Genomic DNA, 17425 nt, shown 5'->3' with positions numbered 1-17425 from the left:
TACCAAAAGGATCTACTTAATATCCTGAGAGTTCAGATTTTTGCTTAAATTTGGCTTCTTGGTACAGTTGTTTAGCTTTTGCCCTATCATTCTCCTAATTGAAACATCATCTGTGTTGGGAAATAACTGTTTTGTGACTCCTGTAAACAACAACAACAACAAATACACAAAAACACTTTTTGAGGCCTTTGCATCATAAGGTATGAACTGAGATAAAACATTAAACAATTCACATTATACTTTTGTCTCCACTTTGCAAAGGCAGCCCAAACACCCATGAGATATTTAAATAGATGAGTATATAGGCAGGGTTTTCAAAGCAAAGTAAGAGATATGGAAGGTCTGTGTCTTCCTATGGTACCACTCAACTTTAACCTTGCTACTTGCTCTTAACTCTAGATCCCCTTGCTCCACAATGTTAGGAATTTATTTTTATCCATTCCCAGCAAACAGTTGAAACAACTAGATTCTGACTGATCCTTTTGTAGCTAAGAAATGGTATATTAAAATACAGAGAGCTCAGATCCAGTGATTTCCTAAATTTGTTTGATATTTGCAAAAAAAAATTATTTGGTAATCTAGATTATTATATTTGAGGAGATTCATTAACTTAAAAACCATAAATAGGAAATTAGCCTCTATTTTTCTAGCATAAAAGATAAGGGATCTACAACCAAGATAAGAAACAGAAAATAAGATATAAACTGCTACTTGAAATTTTGTTTGAAAGGATTTTGAAAAGCATTTTTCTAAAGCTATGAATTTAAAAAGTTCAAACATGTCACTGAAATAAAATTTAGTTTTATTTTAATGACTGCTTCAATATAAAATTTTTCTGCAAAATACACCATATTTAATAAGAGGTTTAGGCTATCTTGAGATTTTCCTTTCATAGAAAAATAAACAACAAAAAGACCATGAAACAATGACTTAACTTGGAATGATAAAAGAATTTCAAATTAATGTGACAATGTACTACAATTATATTATCACCTATGATTTCTTGAACTTCATTCTGATTCATAGCTGGTTTTACAGCTTTGTCCCTCGAAGTAGAGGACTTTGCGCCAGTCAGGCTGTGTGTGGCCATGTATTCGTTCGTGTAAAGTACTTGCATTAAATCATTAATAAACTTCTGAGGCTTGCTCTTGTTACAACGGGCAATCTGCCATTTTTCAATCTTGAACTAAAAAATACAAAATAATAATTGAACCTGAACAAAGAAAAGGAAAGTATCTGCAGAAATATATTACTGATTGAGTTAAGACACACTAGAAAACACAATTAACGTTCTTTAAGGTGATGAATTTACTTAAAAAAAAATTTTTTTAAGGTTTATTCATTTTTCAGAGACAGAACATGAGCAGGGGAGGGGCAGAGAGAGAGAGAGAGACACAGAATCTGAAGCAAGCTCCAGGCTCTGAGCTGTCAGCACAGTGCCCGACAAGGGGCTCGAACTCACGGACTGTGAGATCATGACCCTAGCGGAAGTCAGACACTCAACTGATTGAGCCACACAGGCACCCTGGTGATGAATTTACTTTTAATATGTATTTTACATTTCAGGGGTTCAAGTTCAATGTTATCTTTGATATAACTCCCAATATTTATGTAGTGTTTGTCCCAGAGTACATACAAATTCTTGTATGTGATCTGGATTTGATGGTTTAAGAATGAGTCCCATCCCCAACACCTCCTACTAAATGTGGTAGGCAGAATAATGGCCCACTGAAGATACCCCCATCCCTGGAGTCTGTGAATATGTTACCTTATAAGGGAAAAACAACTTTGTAGGCATGATTAAAGTTAACTACCTTGAGATGAGAAAATTATCCTGGATTATACGGATGGACCCAATTTTATCACAGAGCATTTAGATGCAGAAGAGGGAGGCAGAAGAGTGATTCAGAAAAAAGATGCAGGGGGCACCTGGGTGGCTCAGTTGGTTAAACGTCCAACTCTTGATTTCGGTTCAGGTCATGTGCTGACAGTGCGGAGCCTGCTTGGGATTCTCTCTTTCTCTCTCTCTCTGATGCTCCCCCCACCTCTCAAATATAAATAAATAAATATTAAGAAAAAAATGCAGAAGAAGGAGGACAGAGTGGAAGAGTGAGAGAGGCTTTGCCTGTCATAGTGGAATGGACCACAAACCAAGGAATATGGTTGCCTGTAGAAGTGGGAATGGACTCCAGTGTATAGTCAGCAAGAAAACGGGAACCCAGTTCAACAACCACAAGAAACTGAATTCTATGATAACCTAGATGAGCAGGAAACAGATTCTTCCATAGAGCCTCCAGAAAGGAATGCACCTGCTGACTCCTTGATTTTACCACACTTCTGACCTATAGGACTCTGAGATAATGCATTTGTATTATTACAAATCACAAAGTTTGTGGTCTTCTGTTATATAGCAAAAAGAAACTGATATACCAAGATTCAAATATTCTCAATGTTAGTTTGGTAGTATTTAATTATTGCTCTGGAAGGCATATTTTCAAAGCTGATACCTCATTCTAATGAAACTCTGTCTTTTCAGCTTCTGTTACTTGATGAAGAGAAATTAGGGAAGTAGGAAAAGAACTATGTTTATTCAGCATGCAGAGGCTGAAATTTACCTTCTCTCAATGATGTAATTTTGTAATCCTTAATGCAAAGTTACCTATCACTGGTTTAAGAGTTTTCTGGTTGGCTCAGTCGGTTAAGCATCTGCCTTTGGCTCAAATCATGATCTCATGGTTTGTGAGTTCAAGCCCTGGATCCAGCTCTGTGCTGACAGCATTGGAGCCTGCTTGGGATTCTCTCTCTCTGCTCCTCCCCCACTTGCATTTCTCTCTCTCTCAAAATAAATACATAAACTTAAAAAAAAGAGTTTTCCAGTTTAATAACCTCATCATTGACCACAATTTGACTTTAGTTTTCTAAATTGGATATTTGTGAAACAAATGTTGTTTTGATTTATTGTAAAAAAATTGTTTTATGTAATTGCAGTGTTATGGTCATGACCTAAAGTTACCTAAAGTTATCTGATAAAACAATGATTATTTTGTAGTCTTTTTTTTTTTTTTTAGATTTAATTTTTGAGTAATCTCTATACCCAACATGGTACTCAAACTGAGTCCATGGACCACGGACCGAGCCAGCCAGGAGCTCCATCATTTTGTAGTCTTCTTTTAATTTTTGTATTTACTATATCCCAGAAAAAGAAAGGGCAAGTATTCCAACTCACCTGTTTCTCATCAGTATGATGCTCTTCTTCAGCCTTCAAGGAAATTGGTGAACTGGAATTAGAATTAGAATTACTGCATGTTGAGGCAAATGAATCTGGTGAGGAGTTGTTTGTTGCTCTCCAGAGGGTGGACGCAGATGTAGACATGGTTCCTCCACCCTTAAGTAGGGCCTCTGCCATACCAACCAATTCTTCAAACTGGGTGACTGCCTGTGGTAACACTAAAATGGCAAGAAAAAGTAACAGTTTACAAATACTTTTAATAACAGGGGCATGTATTCTTATTTTTTATCGTGGTATACATATATTATATTGCGTGTATAGAAATAGGTGGGACAAATTGTTAACATTTTCTACTTTTGGAAACTAAGCATGGCAAGAAAAGTGATTGGGACATACTCACTTTTTATTATTTAATTTAACAATGGCTTAATAATAGTAAATCAATTTAAAAACATTTGGTTATTGGGGGTGCCTGGGTGAGTAAGTCAGTTAAGCGTCTGATTCTTGATTTTGGCCCAGGTCATGATCTTATGGTTTGTGGGTTCAAGCCCCGTGTTGGGCTCAGTGTTGACAGTGTGGAGCCAGCTTAGGATTCTCTGTCTCTCCCTTCTCTCTCTGCCTCTCTCTCTCATAAATAAATAAATAAATAAACTTAAAAAAATGTATATGCATTACTTCATAACTAAAATAACTAAATGAATTATAAAATAATGAAAATGAATTAAAGAGTTGATTCTTTTTTTCTAATCGTTAATAGTATTATCTGGAAGTTTTAAATCTCATTTGGAGACATTACTGATTCTATTATCAATCACCTTCCCAATATATCAGGCCAATTTAAGTGACCAGTAAAATAAACCATTTCTATTTAAATTTATTAAAATAACATTTCAATGATGCTTGTGTGTGGTTTTCCAAGGAGTCAAATTTCATCAAATTAATAAAAATCTATTGCCATAATTCAAAACTATGTTTTCACATATTAAAGATGAATTTTGGTAATCAGCTGAATGTTCTCTTTGTTCCTTTTTAAATGGAAACTTACACATTCAAAGGTGATCATGTCTCCATGTAAAATGGTCTTCTCTGTTGTTATATCTAGTTTGTTTCCTAAGGACAAATAACATTTTGTTGGAGTTGGAAGACACATTGAGCCCTATCTAATTTAGCTCCCACTCTATGGTTGAGGGTACTGGATGTTGGAGAAATAAAAAGACTCTAAAGCATTTTTGGACTTTTCTTAAGCACATTATTAAGCCATAATCTTTAGACCAATATTTGATTTGAAGGCTGAAAACCAGCATATTGATAATATGTACAAATCAATACACCTGGTACCATATTAATAGAAAAATAGTAAAATCTACTAAAGAAAATCTTCTTTTATATTCTTTCAGTTGATATTTACTAAGCATTTCTCATGTGCCAGACACTAATTCAATAAGCATTATTTATTGAGCATTTAATAATAAACATTTATCTAGATTTTACTCTGTTCCAGGCACTATTCTGAGAACTTTACTGATGTTCATTCATTTAATCCTCATTGCTCTCTGAGATAGATATTATCATTACCCCTAGTTTACAGATGAGGACAATTAGGCAGTGAGACAGGTTAAAAATCCCATCCAGGGTCAACCCAGTTAGTGAAAAGAAGACCAAGATTCAAATTCAGACTTAGGCAATTCCATGCCATAAACAACTATGTTATGTAGATTGTCAACATTTGCTAAACACCATATTAAATGCTAAGACTGAGACTGGGAGCAAAACCAAATGTGATCCTGGCCTTTTGGAACTGAGGTGGAGGAAAGAGGGGGAGGAGCACTATTTACCCAACCATGGTGTGGAGTAAGAATTTGGCCTGCTTAAAGAGAGATCTGGCCTCCACCTAACCACCTAGTTCCTGAAAGGTAGCCTGTAAACCCTTGGAATTTCCTGAGTGACAGGAGGCATGTCTTTGTTTTTCAGGGTGAGCCTCTCAGCCCACACCTGATAGTTTATGCTAAGATATATCTCAGCATGTGGACAATCACACCCAATAGTCTTAGTGTAGAAGCAGACCACAGCCAGAAAGCTAGAATGATTTAGAGACTGAGTTCAACATACGCAACCAACCAATCAATCAATTAATCATGCCTACACAATGAACCTTCAATAAAAACTCTGAACATTGGAGTTCCAGTGAGCTTCCTAGATGGACAATACTTCATGCATATTGTAACATATAAATGCTAGGAGGGCAATGCATCCTGAAGACAACAGAAGCTCACATTTGGAAGCCACCCTGACTCTGCCCTATGTGTGTCTTCCAACTTTGGCTGGTTCTAATTTGTGTTCTTTTCCTGTAATTTTCAGTGGGTTGTGAGTTTCTCTAGAAAATTAATGGAGCTGAGGGTGGTTTTGTAAAATGTCTGAGCTTATAGTTGGCATCCGAAGTGTTAGGCAAATGTAGCAGTCTAGAGGGCAGTGCCCTTAACTTTGAAGTTGGGTTAACTTGAGGTACATACAAAGAAATGAAAAATTACAATTGTTAAGTGTCACAAGAGAGGGGCATAATATGTTTAACTCAGCCTGGGGAGGGGAGGCATATGGAGGGCTTCTCTGGGGACAGCAAGATTGACTTGAGAGCTAAAGGCTGAGCAGGGATTAAATAGCTGGAGGAAATGAGGAGGTCATCAGAGGCAAAGGAAATGCAAGTTCTATACTTGAGGAACTGTAAGAAGGCAGCTAGAATGTAAAGAGAAAAAGGGAATTTTCTATAAAGTGAGGTTTGAAGAATATTTACTGATTTTTTCCTAATAATGAAAGTTGGACATGTTCATTGGAATGTATCCTTCTTGTCATTTCTGTGTATCTTCACCCATATTCATGTATTTTCTTTTACATAACTAGGACTGTACTATATACATAGCATTGTGTCATGGTTCTTTTTTCCAATTAAAACTGTAAGTTTAATATTTGCCTATTTCACTAAATCTTCTTGGAAAATATGATCTTTTGAGGTATAATTTACATAGACTCAAAGGCAAGATCCTACACAAAGTGTGAGCAGAAATTAAGTAGGTAAAAGGGGATAAGTTTGACAAAGTGATATACCCAGTTAATGGACACCCAACAAGATATAGAACATCTCCATCCATCCAGAAAGTTGTCTCTTGTCCCTTCCGAGTCAATCTCTAGACTTGCCTTAGAGGCAACCACTGATTTGACTTTTTGGTCAGAGATAAGTTTTACCTGTTCTAGAATTACACATAAATGGTTTCAAATGGTATATTCTTAGTTTTTTTGGTCTGACTTTTTTTTTTTTTTGCTCTGCATAATGTTTTGAGATTCATTCATGTTGTTGTATGTATCAGTTATTCATTCCTTTTCATTGCTAATATTTTAATATGTGGATACTTCATAATTAAAGTTTTCATTCACCTGTGGATGGGTTATTTTCCACTTGAAAACATGATTTTAATGGTTCCCTAATATTCTGAGGTATTGATGTTTTATAATGTATTTAAATGCTCCCTTTTTTCAAATTTAGGTTGCTTCCAATTTTTCTTTATTTCAAACAAAATTTTTATGCCTTGCCTAGCACATACATCTTCATATGTATCTCTGATCACAACAATGCTACAAATTCCTGAAAGCATAATAATAGGGTCAAAGGTATAAATATTGTCCAACCTCAACTGATACTTGCTCTCGAGAAAGATTCTTCCAACTTACACAACCACTAACAATGTAAGAAGTCAGCATTTCACTCCAGCATCAACAACAGGTGTTAACCACTAACAATAATCTTCACTATTTAGATAGGTTGAAATGTTCATAAAATTTAAATTGCAATTATTTTATTATTGTGAAGTTAAATATATACTTATTTATTGATTATTTGACCTTCTATGAATTATCTGTTAGACCATGGAATATTAGTACTTAAAAAACTTTTTTCTAATGTTTATTTAATTTTTGAGAGAGAGACAGAGACAGAGCATAAGTACAGGAGGGGCAGATAGAGAGGGAGACACAGAATCTGAAGTAGGCTCTAGGCTCTGAGCTGTCAGCACAGAGCTCAACTTGAGGATTGAACTGATGAACCACAAGACATGATCTGAGCCAAAGTCAGCTGCTTAACCGACTGAGCCACCCAGGTGCCCAGTACTTTTTAAAAATGTAATCTCTATGCCCAATGTGGGGCTCAAACTTATGAACCTGAGTTCAAATGTTTCATGTTCTACCACCTGAGCCAGACAGTTCTTTTTCTATTTTTGATAATTCAGTTTTTGTGAAGTGCTTATAATTGTGCCTAATGTGTTATAAGCACAGTGTGTTAGCTATTGTTATTTACTCCCTTATATGTTGAGCATTTTAACCTTTTATTTGTCATAAGTTGCAAGCATTTTTCTTAGAGTGTTTATCTTTTAATTTCATGATATTTTGAAAGCATACACACATTTTTTAGTTTTTATTGTAAAGTAGCAGTCTTCTTCAGTGTATTATTTATTTTATGCTTAGAAAGTTATTCACCTTTCAGATCAGTAAAATAGTCATATATTTTGTATGGTTTGAATATTTTTTTACAAATGAGCTTTTTCCACCTGGATATAATTTTTAAACTTCTAATGGATAGTTCTGAACATAAACAAAAATTGTAAACTCCCATATATCCATCCTTCAGTTTCATCTCATAGCCAGTCTTGTTCTCTTTAAACCCCCATCCACTTTCTCTCCATCCCCAAGAATACTTCCAACAAATCATAGGCAGCATCTCATTTATCTGTAAATATTTCCATATGTATCTCTAAAGGCAAGAAAACATATAAACATATATGTTTAAAATGTAAAAATATTACATAAATATAAAATAGAAACACAACACCATTGTGACAATCAACAGTTCTTTAATAACGTTAAAAAAAACTAATAAATGTCCAAATTTCTCTGATTTTCTCATCACTGTTGTTTTTTTCTTTATTTGAATCAGGATCCAAATAAAGTCCACATGTTATGATTAGTTACTGTCCTTTTATAAACTATAGATTTTTTTTCCTCTCTGTCCTAGTTTTTTCTTTGGAATTTATTAATTGAAGAAATTGGGTTGTAAGTTTTACAGGGTTTCCTGCAGTGGGATTTTGCTGATTGTATCTACAAGTCATGTTTAACTTATTATTCTGTTCCCTGTATTTGCTCTAAATTGGTAATTACATATAAAGTCTTGATAAGATTTAAGTAGTGTTTTAAATTCTATCAGATAGTGATAGAATGCATGGTTAATGTTTCTTGGGGTATTAGCTGTCACTGATGATCACCATTTATATTTCATTACATCATAAGGGGTTGAAAATGGTGATATTCTAATTCTTCTTCAATTATTGGCTAGAATTCTTGTACAAAGGGAAACTTCCTCCCATCAACTGTTTGGTTATGCTTCGGTTCATTTCATATAATAAATAATGACAGGGCAAATACTTGACTTTTTATCTATATTTGCCAGTTTCCAGATGATCATTAAGTTTTTTCTTTTTTGAATACCATTATGAACTCATGCATTTAAATATACATGATAACCTGTTGCGGGTATCATTATTATTGAAACTCAAATTGTCCCATCTTTGGCCAGTGGGAACCTCTTCTGGTTGACATGTCTACATAGTCTTTGCTAACTGCCTTGCTTGCTGGTATGACAAGATTTTCATCTATATTTCCTGTTCTAGGCCCCAACAAGGCTCATTTTGTACATTTCCTGTGCAAGTTCTGGAATCAGCCATTTCTCCAAGGAACCCCCCTAGCTCCTTTTAGAAGGAAATGTTATTATAAGACCATATCTAGGTGCTAGAAGGGCTCTTTGCTCTTGAGTTCATGTTTCTAGGCCTATTCAATGAACAAACAGTATTAGAAAATACGTATTATTAATTTTTAAAGATAAATTTCATCATGTGTTTAAACCAGTACTTCCCACTCAAAATTCAGAAGATGGCATTTTTATTTAAACTGTATAGCTATGATTTTAGTGTGCCATATGGTGTGAAATAACCACCTAATTTGAACCTGCCCAACCTTCCCCCCAACATGCACTGGAATATCAAGTTCCCCAGGGCCATTTGTTGAATAATTTATCCTTTTTCTGATTAACTTGCAGGACTTGCTACATAAATTGCCAAGCCCATTGCAAAAATGAAAATGCAGCACTCCTTGTTCAAACCTTTTTAAAAATTTTAATATGGTGACAGCAGAGCTTTTAACCAGTATTTGGGACCTTTCTAAGAGTAGGGTTGTCAGGGACTGTACAGGTCAGGCATCCATGACGCTGGCCCTGATGATTTGTGATAGTGAACCCTGGAATAGCAAATACTTACACAGCCAGGTTCTGTTCTGAATGCTTCACATGTCACCCAGCTAAGTACTTTCATTATTTCCAGTTTTGAGATGAGGAAACTGAGGCACAGAGCAGTAAAACAACTTGCATATGGTTACACAGCTAGTAGGTGGCACAGCTGGGGTTTGGACCCAGGTGGTTTGGCCCCTCTAAATCTATACTCTTTACCTTTACGCCATATGGCCTCTAGGATAGTTTCTGTATCACATATAAGGTTCTGTTTGGGGGATATAAATTCTGTTCCACTGATCTGCTGATCTTGCACTAGCAAGTCATTTTTAATAATTGGAAATTTATATGATTTAATGTTGATAGGTTATACACATATTCTTTTTCAGAATGGTCTTTATTGATTTTGCCAATTTATTTTCACAGGCTAACTTTATAATAATCATTGCCAAATTCCCAAAAACAAAACAAAACAAAAAATCATTAGTATTTTTGTTGGAATTCCACTCAAAGTATTAGTTATTTGGGGATGAATTGGTATCTTCTCCTCTCATCAATGAATGTGACAAACCTCTCCATTAATTTAGGTTTTAGGTTTGTATATTTCTCCAGTGAGGTTTTGGGTTTTTTTGTTTTGTTTTGTTTTTGTTTTTGTTTTTATTTTAGAGAGACAGAGAGAGAGAGAGAGAGAGAGAGAGAGAGAGAGAGAGAGCACAAGCTGGGGATAGGGGTAGAGGGAGAGAGAGAAAGTCTTTAGCAGGCTCCATGTCCAATGCAGAGTCCTGACGCAGGGCCCAATCCCATGACCCTGGGACCATGACTTGAGCTGAAATCAAGAGCTGGACATTCAACCGACTGATCCACCCAGGAGCCCCTCCAGTGATTTTTTAATTTTTCTTCGTTGATCACATACATTTCTTATTAGGGTTGTTAGTAGATATTTTATAGTTGTTTGTAATTAATGTGACTAGATTTTTTTTTTCTTCTAGAAATATAACTGGCAATTTCTGACCTATAAGGAAATTACTGATTAAAAAAAAATGATAGCTGCTAGATTTGAACACCTATCATGTACTCGTTATTGGTCAGTTTTTAAGTAAAATAAGGCTCATAATGAATAACAGTAGTCCTCTGCCCTGTGACTCACCTCTCTTGACTAACACTCTTAGAGACCACCAATTGCAATCCATTTACATGCTTCTTCTGGTACTTACCTTCATAGTCTTAAATAATAATATGCATATACAACTATTTACTGTTTTTTTCAGATCCATATAATTTTTTCTTTCTTTCTTTCTTTCTTTCTTTCTTTCTTTCTTTCTTTGGTAAGCTGTACGTGCAATGTGGGGCTTGAACTCATGACCCCAAGATCAAGAGTCACATGATCTATGACTGAGTCAGCCAGGCAACCAAACTTACTGATTTTCAGCTATGTAGTATGACAATATTGCTCTCTTTCAAACCCTCCCCCAGCCACACAGAAACACACACACCTGCTAATCACATGCAAACATGTACACACTCTTCTCATCACCCCAGAATAGTGGTAACACAATTGTTAGTTCAATAAATATTGTGCTTACATTATTATAGTGATGTAAATATTATTCACAATTCCTTTTCTTTAAAACATTTTTTCATAGAGTTAATAATTACATTATTATTATTATTATTATTATTATTATTATTACTATTATTATTTTACACTATTTCTCTCACTTATACATCTCTAAACTTCCTGTCGGAGGTGTAAAATCTCCTTTCATTATATTTGGATACATCATGTCATTTATCAATTTCATATTTTTCTTGGAGTTCTCTCCCCTGGAGCCCTCCATACCCCTCCATAATCTGGGCTAGCTGCTTCTAGGCCACTGTATACTTGTCATCCTGGAGCTTCCCTTCACTATCATTCTATGGCCCCTCTTTGTCTTTCTCCTGAATTGGACCACCAATTTTCTGGATATCATGTTTTTATTTTTCTAGATTTACTCTCTCATTTGGGAGGAGTGCATCCTCTGTTACCTTTGAAAAAGAAATCATAGGAAGCACATTAGTGAGATTTTATAAGTGTGAAAGTATTATTATTCTACCCTCAAACTTGGCTGATAAATCACTGGGTATAGAAGTCTAGATTTGGAAGGCATTGCATAATTATCTTGGAGCTTCTTTTGTTGTTGGTGAAAAGGCCAATGCTATTCTGATTTCCAGTCCTTAGCCTGGGACATGCTTATTCTCTCTGAAAGCTTTTGGGTCTTCCCTTTACTTCTGGTGTTCTAAAAGTTCACAATGTTATGACTTAGTCAAGTCTTTTTGCTTTTGGTGGTATCTTTTAATCTAAAAGTTTGTGTTAGTCAGTTAGCTTCTCCTTCTTCTTTCATCTTTTAGAATTTTTTGTCTTTGGGGGCACCTGGGTGGCCCAGTCGGTTAAGCAACTGACTTTGGCTCAGGTCATGATCTCACAGTTCATGAGTTAAAGCCTCGCATCTGGATCTGTGCTGACAGCACAGAGCCTAGAGTCTACTTCAGATTCTGTCTCCCTCTCTCTCTCTGCCCCTCCCCTGCTTGCACTCTGTCTCTCTCTCTCTCCCTCTCAAAAATAAATAAACATTAAAAAAATTAAGGGGTGCCTGGATGGCTCAGTCTGTTAAGCCTCCAACTTTGGCTCAGGTCATGATCTCACAGTTTGTGGGTTCAAGCCCTAGGCCAGGCTCTGTACTGACAGCGCAGAGCCTGGAGTCTGCTTTGGATTCTGTGTCTCCCTCACTCTCTACCACTTCCCTGCTCTTGCTCTCTCTCTCAAAAAGAAATAAAATATATATTTTTTAATTAAAATAAAAAAGAACTTCTTCTCTTTGAGCATTCGACTTCCAGGACTAATTCTTTATTTTTCCCAATCTTCTCTATTTTTCTTTTCTTGGTCTTCTTACTCTAATATCTACAAGATTTTCTTAACTTTAACTTCCAGACATTTTATTGAATTTCTAGGTTTCTCCCCGCTTAGTCTTTGGATATTCATTTCTTTTCTTTTTCTCCTTTTTTTTAAAATTATTTTTTAATTTTTTAAAAATGTTTACTTATTTTTGAGAGAGACAGAGACAGAATGCAAGTGGGTTAGGGGCAGAGAGAGAGGGAGACCCAGAATCCAAAGCAGGCTCCAGGCTCTGAGCTGTCAGCACAGAGCCCAATGAGGGGCTCAAACCCATGAACCATGAGATCATAACCTGAGCCAAAGTCAGATGCTTAAGGAACTGAGGCACCCAGGCGCCCCTGGGTGGATATTCATTTCTTAAATTACCCTGTTCTTATATCATGTATATTTCTTCTGCTCCCTGAATTATCTGTTTCCTTTGACTTTATTTTTCTCTTAGTTTGTTTTGGTCTGTTTTCCATGATAGAAGATTTCCTCAAATAATCACCTTCCCTCAGGTGTGCCCAGTGTCCCTGAGTTCATAGCTCTGGTTCAACCCCTCCTGAGAGAAAACCTCCATCTTTTGCTGTGGTGAAGAGTGGTAGTTGCAGACAGCATGGGAAGAATATGTAACTTTGTGGTCCCAAAGTGTCTTTGTGTAGGTCTTTCAGTGACTCCTCCTTTCAGTGACCTCTTCATGTAGGTCTTTTCACACTACCAGCACTATCCTAATCCCTTTCACACGGACAATTCCTAAACCATTTATAGTTCTGTGGTGTGATATGACTTATTTCTTTTTAATTTCTCTACCTCTATCCCCTCCTCACCCCCATCACAGACACTGAGTTTTCAGATTTCTACAGAGTTAGTCACTACTCATCCATCTGTTTTTCAGGTTGTAAAATTTTATTGGTATCTTTTATCTCCTGTGGTCTTCTTTCAGGTTTTCTTGTCATTTCCTTTTATGCATTTTAAGTTTATTTTTAGCAGGATTTCAAGAAAGAAGGGAGAGTCACACATATTTCACTTAAGCTTTATATCATACTTAAAGAAATCTGGGCAAAACTTAACTAATTTTTTATTCTTCACTGTAATCTCATTAGTTATGAGACTTGAGTTTTTAGTCAATGCTTTCCTTTTTATGGTACACATTCATTTTCTAAAAATAATGACAAAATAAATGGATACCTTCTATACAATAGATATGTCACCTTTTTCTCTTTTATATCTTCTTTTTTTAGTGTTTATTTATTTATTTTGAGAAAGGGAGAGGCAGAGAAAGAGGCAGAGAGAGGATACCAAATAGTCTCAGTGGTATTGGTGCAGCACCCGATGTGGCACTCATTCCACAAACCGTGAGATCACTACCTGAGCCAAAATCAAGAGTCAGGTGCTTAACCAACTAAGCTACCTAGGTGCCCCTTCCTCTTATATCTTATGGTGTTAGTCAGTTGTGGTCCACAAGATAAGTTTCAAATGCTTAACACATACATATATAGCACAAATACATTTGCTATTCTGAATGTCTCAAGTGGCATATATATTCTGCTGTTTTTCTTAGTTAGTAGGCTTTATAAGTTGAAAAAGATCCCTGATTATTAGTTCAGAGAGTTTTAAAGAATTACTGAGCAAAAGATAACCGCTTTGGAGTCTGCTCTTACAGGGTAGTTAGATGATCATTGAGAAGTGGATTTCGAGGCTAGCAATATGTAGTGTTATGGGTTGAACTGTGTCCCCTCAAAAAAAAAACTTTGGAGTCCTAAACCCCAGTACCTCAGATTGTGACCTTCTTGGGAAGTAGGGTCTTTACAGATGTAATCAAGTTAAATGAGATCATTAGGGTGGGCTCTGATCCAGTATGATTGGTGTCTTTATAAGAAGGGGGACTTTTTAAACATGATGAGAGAGAAGCATACAGGGAGAACACCATATGAAGACTGGCATTATGTGGCCTCAACCCAAGGAACAACCAGAAACTGAGAGAGAACTTACCTGGCACCTTTAGTGGGAGTGTGGCCCTGTTGACACCTTGATTTTGGAATCCTAGCTTCTAGAAGTGGGAGACAACACATTTATGTTGTTTAAGCTACCCAATTTGTGGTACTTTGTTACTAGCAAGCTTATATATGGAGGTTATTGCTGATCAAGAGAAAAGAAGTTACAATAGAAGGAAAAGGAACTAATTGAAGTGGAGCCAGAGACAATAAAAGGGGAAAAACTGAACACAGTGTGTAGTGTCAAGTCATTTAGGGAGTTCTTCCTCTAAAGGGAAGGAGACAAATAGGGTGGAAGGTGGAAAAGCAAAATGCCTGAAAGGGGTTTTGTTTTGTTTTGTTTTTTAAATGGGAGAAATAATGGTATGTCTGATTTTAATGGGAATGATTCATTAGAGGAAGAAAATTTTATCTTGTAGCAGAGAGCAGGGAGAACCTCCAGAGCTCTGTTCTTAGGTAAAAGAAGATGGTATCTGATGCACAGATACTGCCTTTGGCCCTACAAGAGGATAGGTCATCATGAGCGACAGGAGAGAGTGAAGCATTAAGCATGGGTGCAAGGATAGGGCATCCAGCTGACTCAGTTGGTAGAGCATGGAACTCTTGGTCTTGAGGTCATGGATTCAAGCTCCAAGTTGGGCAGAGATCCTTACTTAAAATATAAAAAAATAAAATAAATAAAGCATGTGTGCAGGGAGATGACAGTCTCTTTCATATCCTCCAATTTCACAGTGAAGTTGGAAGCAAAGTCATCACCTGAAAGCGAGGATATGGGAGGAGGTATGAGAAATTGGCAGAGAGAGAAGAAAATGAAATGGTATTTGGGAGTATGGGAGAGAGAAAAAACTGGTCATATTGATTCCTTTCATATACTATTGAGACTCATTTGCTACTCTTTCATTTAGAATTTTCTCATCTAAATGTGTAACAAAGATTGGTCTAATAATTTTCTTTTTGGGCTTTATGTGTCAAGTTCTGGTGTTGATAAAAACAGAGACAATAATAATAATAAATGCCATTACTGACCACCCATCATGTGCTCTGGGGAAAGCATTTCTTCCAATGATCTCTTTTAATCTTCATAGCAGGAAGGACATGACAGATTACCCTCATCCCCATTTTGTAGATAAGAAGATTGAAGGTGGGGCCGAGGGCCCAGGAAAGTGACATGACCAAAGTTGTATAGCTAAAAAGCAGAGATGGGATTCAAACTAAAGTCTATAACTCAAAAATCAATACTTCGAACCAGCAATTTATGCTATGTTTATAAACTAGCTTTTAATCATACTCTAAGTTCTGGAACAGATTAAATAAAAATGAAAATTATCTATTCTTTGAAATTTGCAACAACCTCACCAGAAAAAAACATTGGTTACAAAAATTCAATATTTAAAGTCAAAAAAATAAAGAGATAATGGCTTGGTGATGCAATAAACATATTTAAGATGTAGCTGTTTCTATATAAAATTATGAAGTCTTCAATTTAATAAATATACTTAGGAAAGCATGTGAGTCATTACTTTGTAAATCTAGCTCATCACCATGTTCTATCTGTCTCTGATCATTTCTGCCTCCAAAAATATGTGGAACTATCCTCTTTGCATCCATGCTATCACCCTGGGCTAGGCTGCCATCTTGTTAGTCTGGATGACTGCAGTACTGTTAGAGAGTGGTCCTTCTTCACTTTCTTCCTTGTGTTATTTGCACTCATTTTGTGCAGAAGCCAGAGGGATTTATTTTCAAAATGTTCTGTGTATTTACTGTTTTACAACAAGATGCTGCCCAGCATAGCATATGATTGCCAAATATTCAGCAGCACAAAATAGTGCCTAGTGCTGAACTGCAAATGGAAAACATAATTTTTGAAAAATAAATACTTCAATACAATATAAGACCATACAGAAGGCATTATACCAAGTGGTTTTTAATTTGCAAAGATGGATCTTTCTCATTTATCAGTCTTCAATGGAATGTGATTATTTCTCAATAATTTGTGATTATTTTCTCAAACCACTTTTCCCAATTACAAAACTACAATTTAATATATGGGATCTTTAATTCCAGTAATTCTGTAATAGATCATAACAGGCCTCATTTTCTAGTGCTTTCCCTGGCAGAGGGGAATGAGATCAATACATCATAAACACCTTTGTGTATTTGTTCTGTCTTAGTAATCTTTTCTTTCCGGGGCCTACCACAGTAAGTAGCCTCTATTAAATGCTCAGTAAGTATCCACTGAATGTTATTAAGTGAATACAACATTTGGTATTTTGTAGGAATAATCTAAAATTGTCTAAGCTATAAATTAAAGGCTTCAATAGAGTGCTTAGAAAATCACAGATTTTTTTAAAATGTGATGTTTGATTTTTTTCTCTAAGGTAGTGATTTTCTTTTTCATTCTTGACAGGTGATTTGCAATAATTTTCATTTATCATATATTTTCCCTTTCATCTAAAAATGTCAGTTTTCTCAAAGTTTACCTTGAAGCATGACCAAAGACTGTCGAAGTCGGCTGTTTTCTTTCCGGGTGTTTGTTAGTTTTTGTTTCAGGCTTTTTATTTTCGTGCACAATTCCTCCTTTGACAATTCTGCTAAAGGCTCTTCTTCCTCACTGGAGCTCTCACCAGGCAGAAAGGCATTTCCTGAATATGGGTCTCTCTAAAATACAAGGCAGGCACAACAAAGAAAGCTTCAAAGTGACTTTAATGGTTTAGCCCATGTTCTGTGTGCTGAAGGGACCTACAAAACCCTCATCTGCTGGGCATTTCCTGCTACAGATGTCTTACCTAGTGAACTAGCCTCAGCTTTGTCTTCCTCTCTCCAGGAGAGCTCAGAAAAAGGTAAGACATCAAAGTTTCATGCACACATCTCTCACATAGCAAAAATCAGGATTCTGTCTAACTTCAGTGAAGAATATAAAGTAGGAAAATAGTATAACAGAGAAGGATCAACCAGACTGCCACTCAAATATT

At 36.0% G+C, this 17425-nt stretch overlaps 1 protein-coding gene across 2 annotated transcripts in view; it reads right to left on the bottom strand.

Annotated features, from left to right (window-relative positions):
• The window catches only part of BEND6 (BEN domain containing 6), a 57567-nt gene that overhangs the window by 8893 nt on the left and 31249 nt on the right, over positions 1–17425 (bottom strand). For both annotated transcript variants that reach the window (XM_011282412.3, XM_011282414.3), the window contains 4 exons: positions 16934–17111; positions 3227–3447; positions 994–1186; positions 4–140 (listed from right to left, as the gene is read on the bottom strand). In XM_011282412.3, coding sequence (XP_011280714.2) covers positions 13–140; positions 994–1186; positions 3227–3447; positions 16934–17111 — 720 coding nt within the window. In that variant the 3' untranslated portion in view covers positions 4–12. The remainder of the gene's footprint in view (positions 1–3; positions 141–993; positions 1187–3226; positions 3448–16933; positions 17112–17425) is intronic.

Source organism: Felis catus, chromosome B2, assembly GCF_018350175.1.
Source record: "Felis catus isolate Fca126 chromosome B2, F.catus_Fca126_mat1.0, whole genome shotgun sequence".
NCBI classification, from domain to species: domain Eukaryota; kingdom Metazoa; phylum Chordata; class Mammalia; order Carnivora; family Felidae; genus Felis; species Felis catus.
This window is presented reverse-complemented; position numbering and strand designations above follow the sequence as displayed.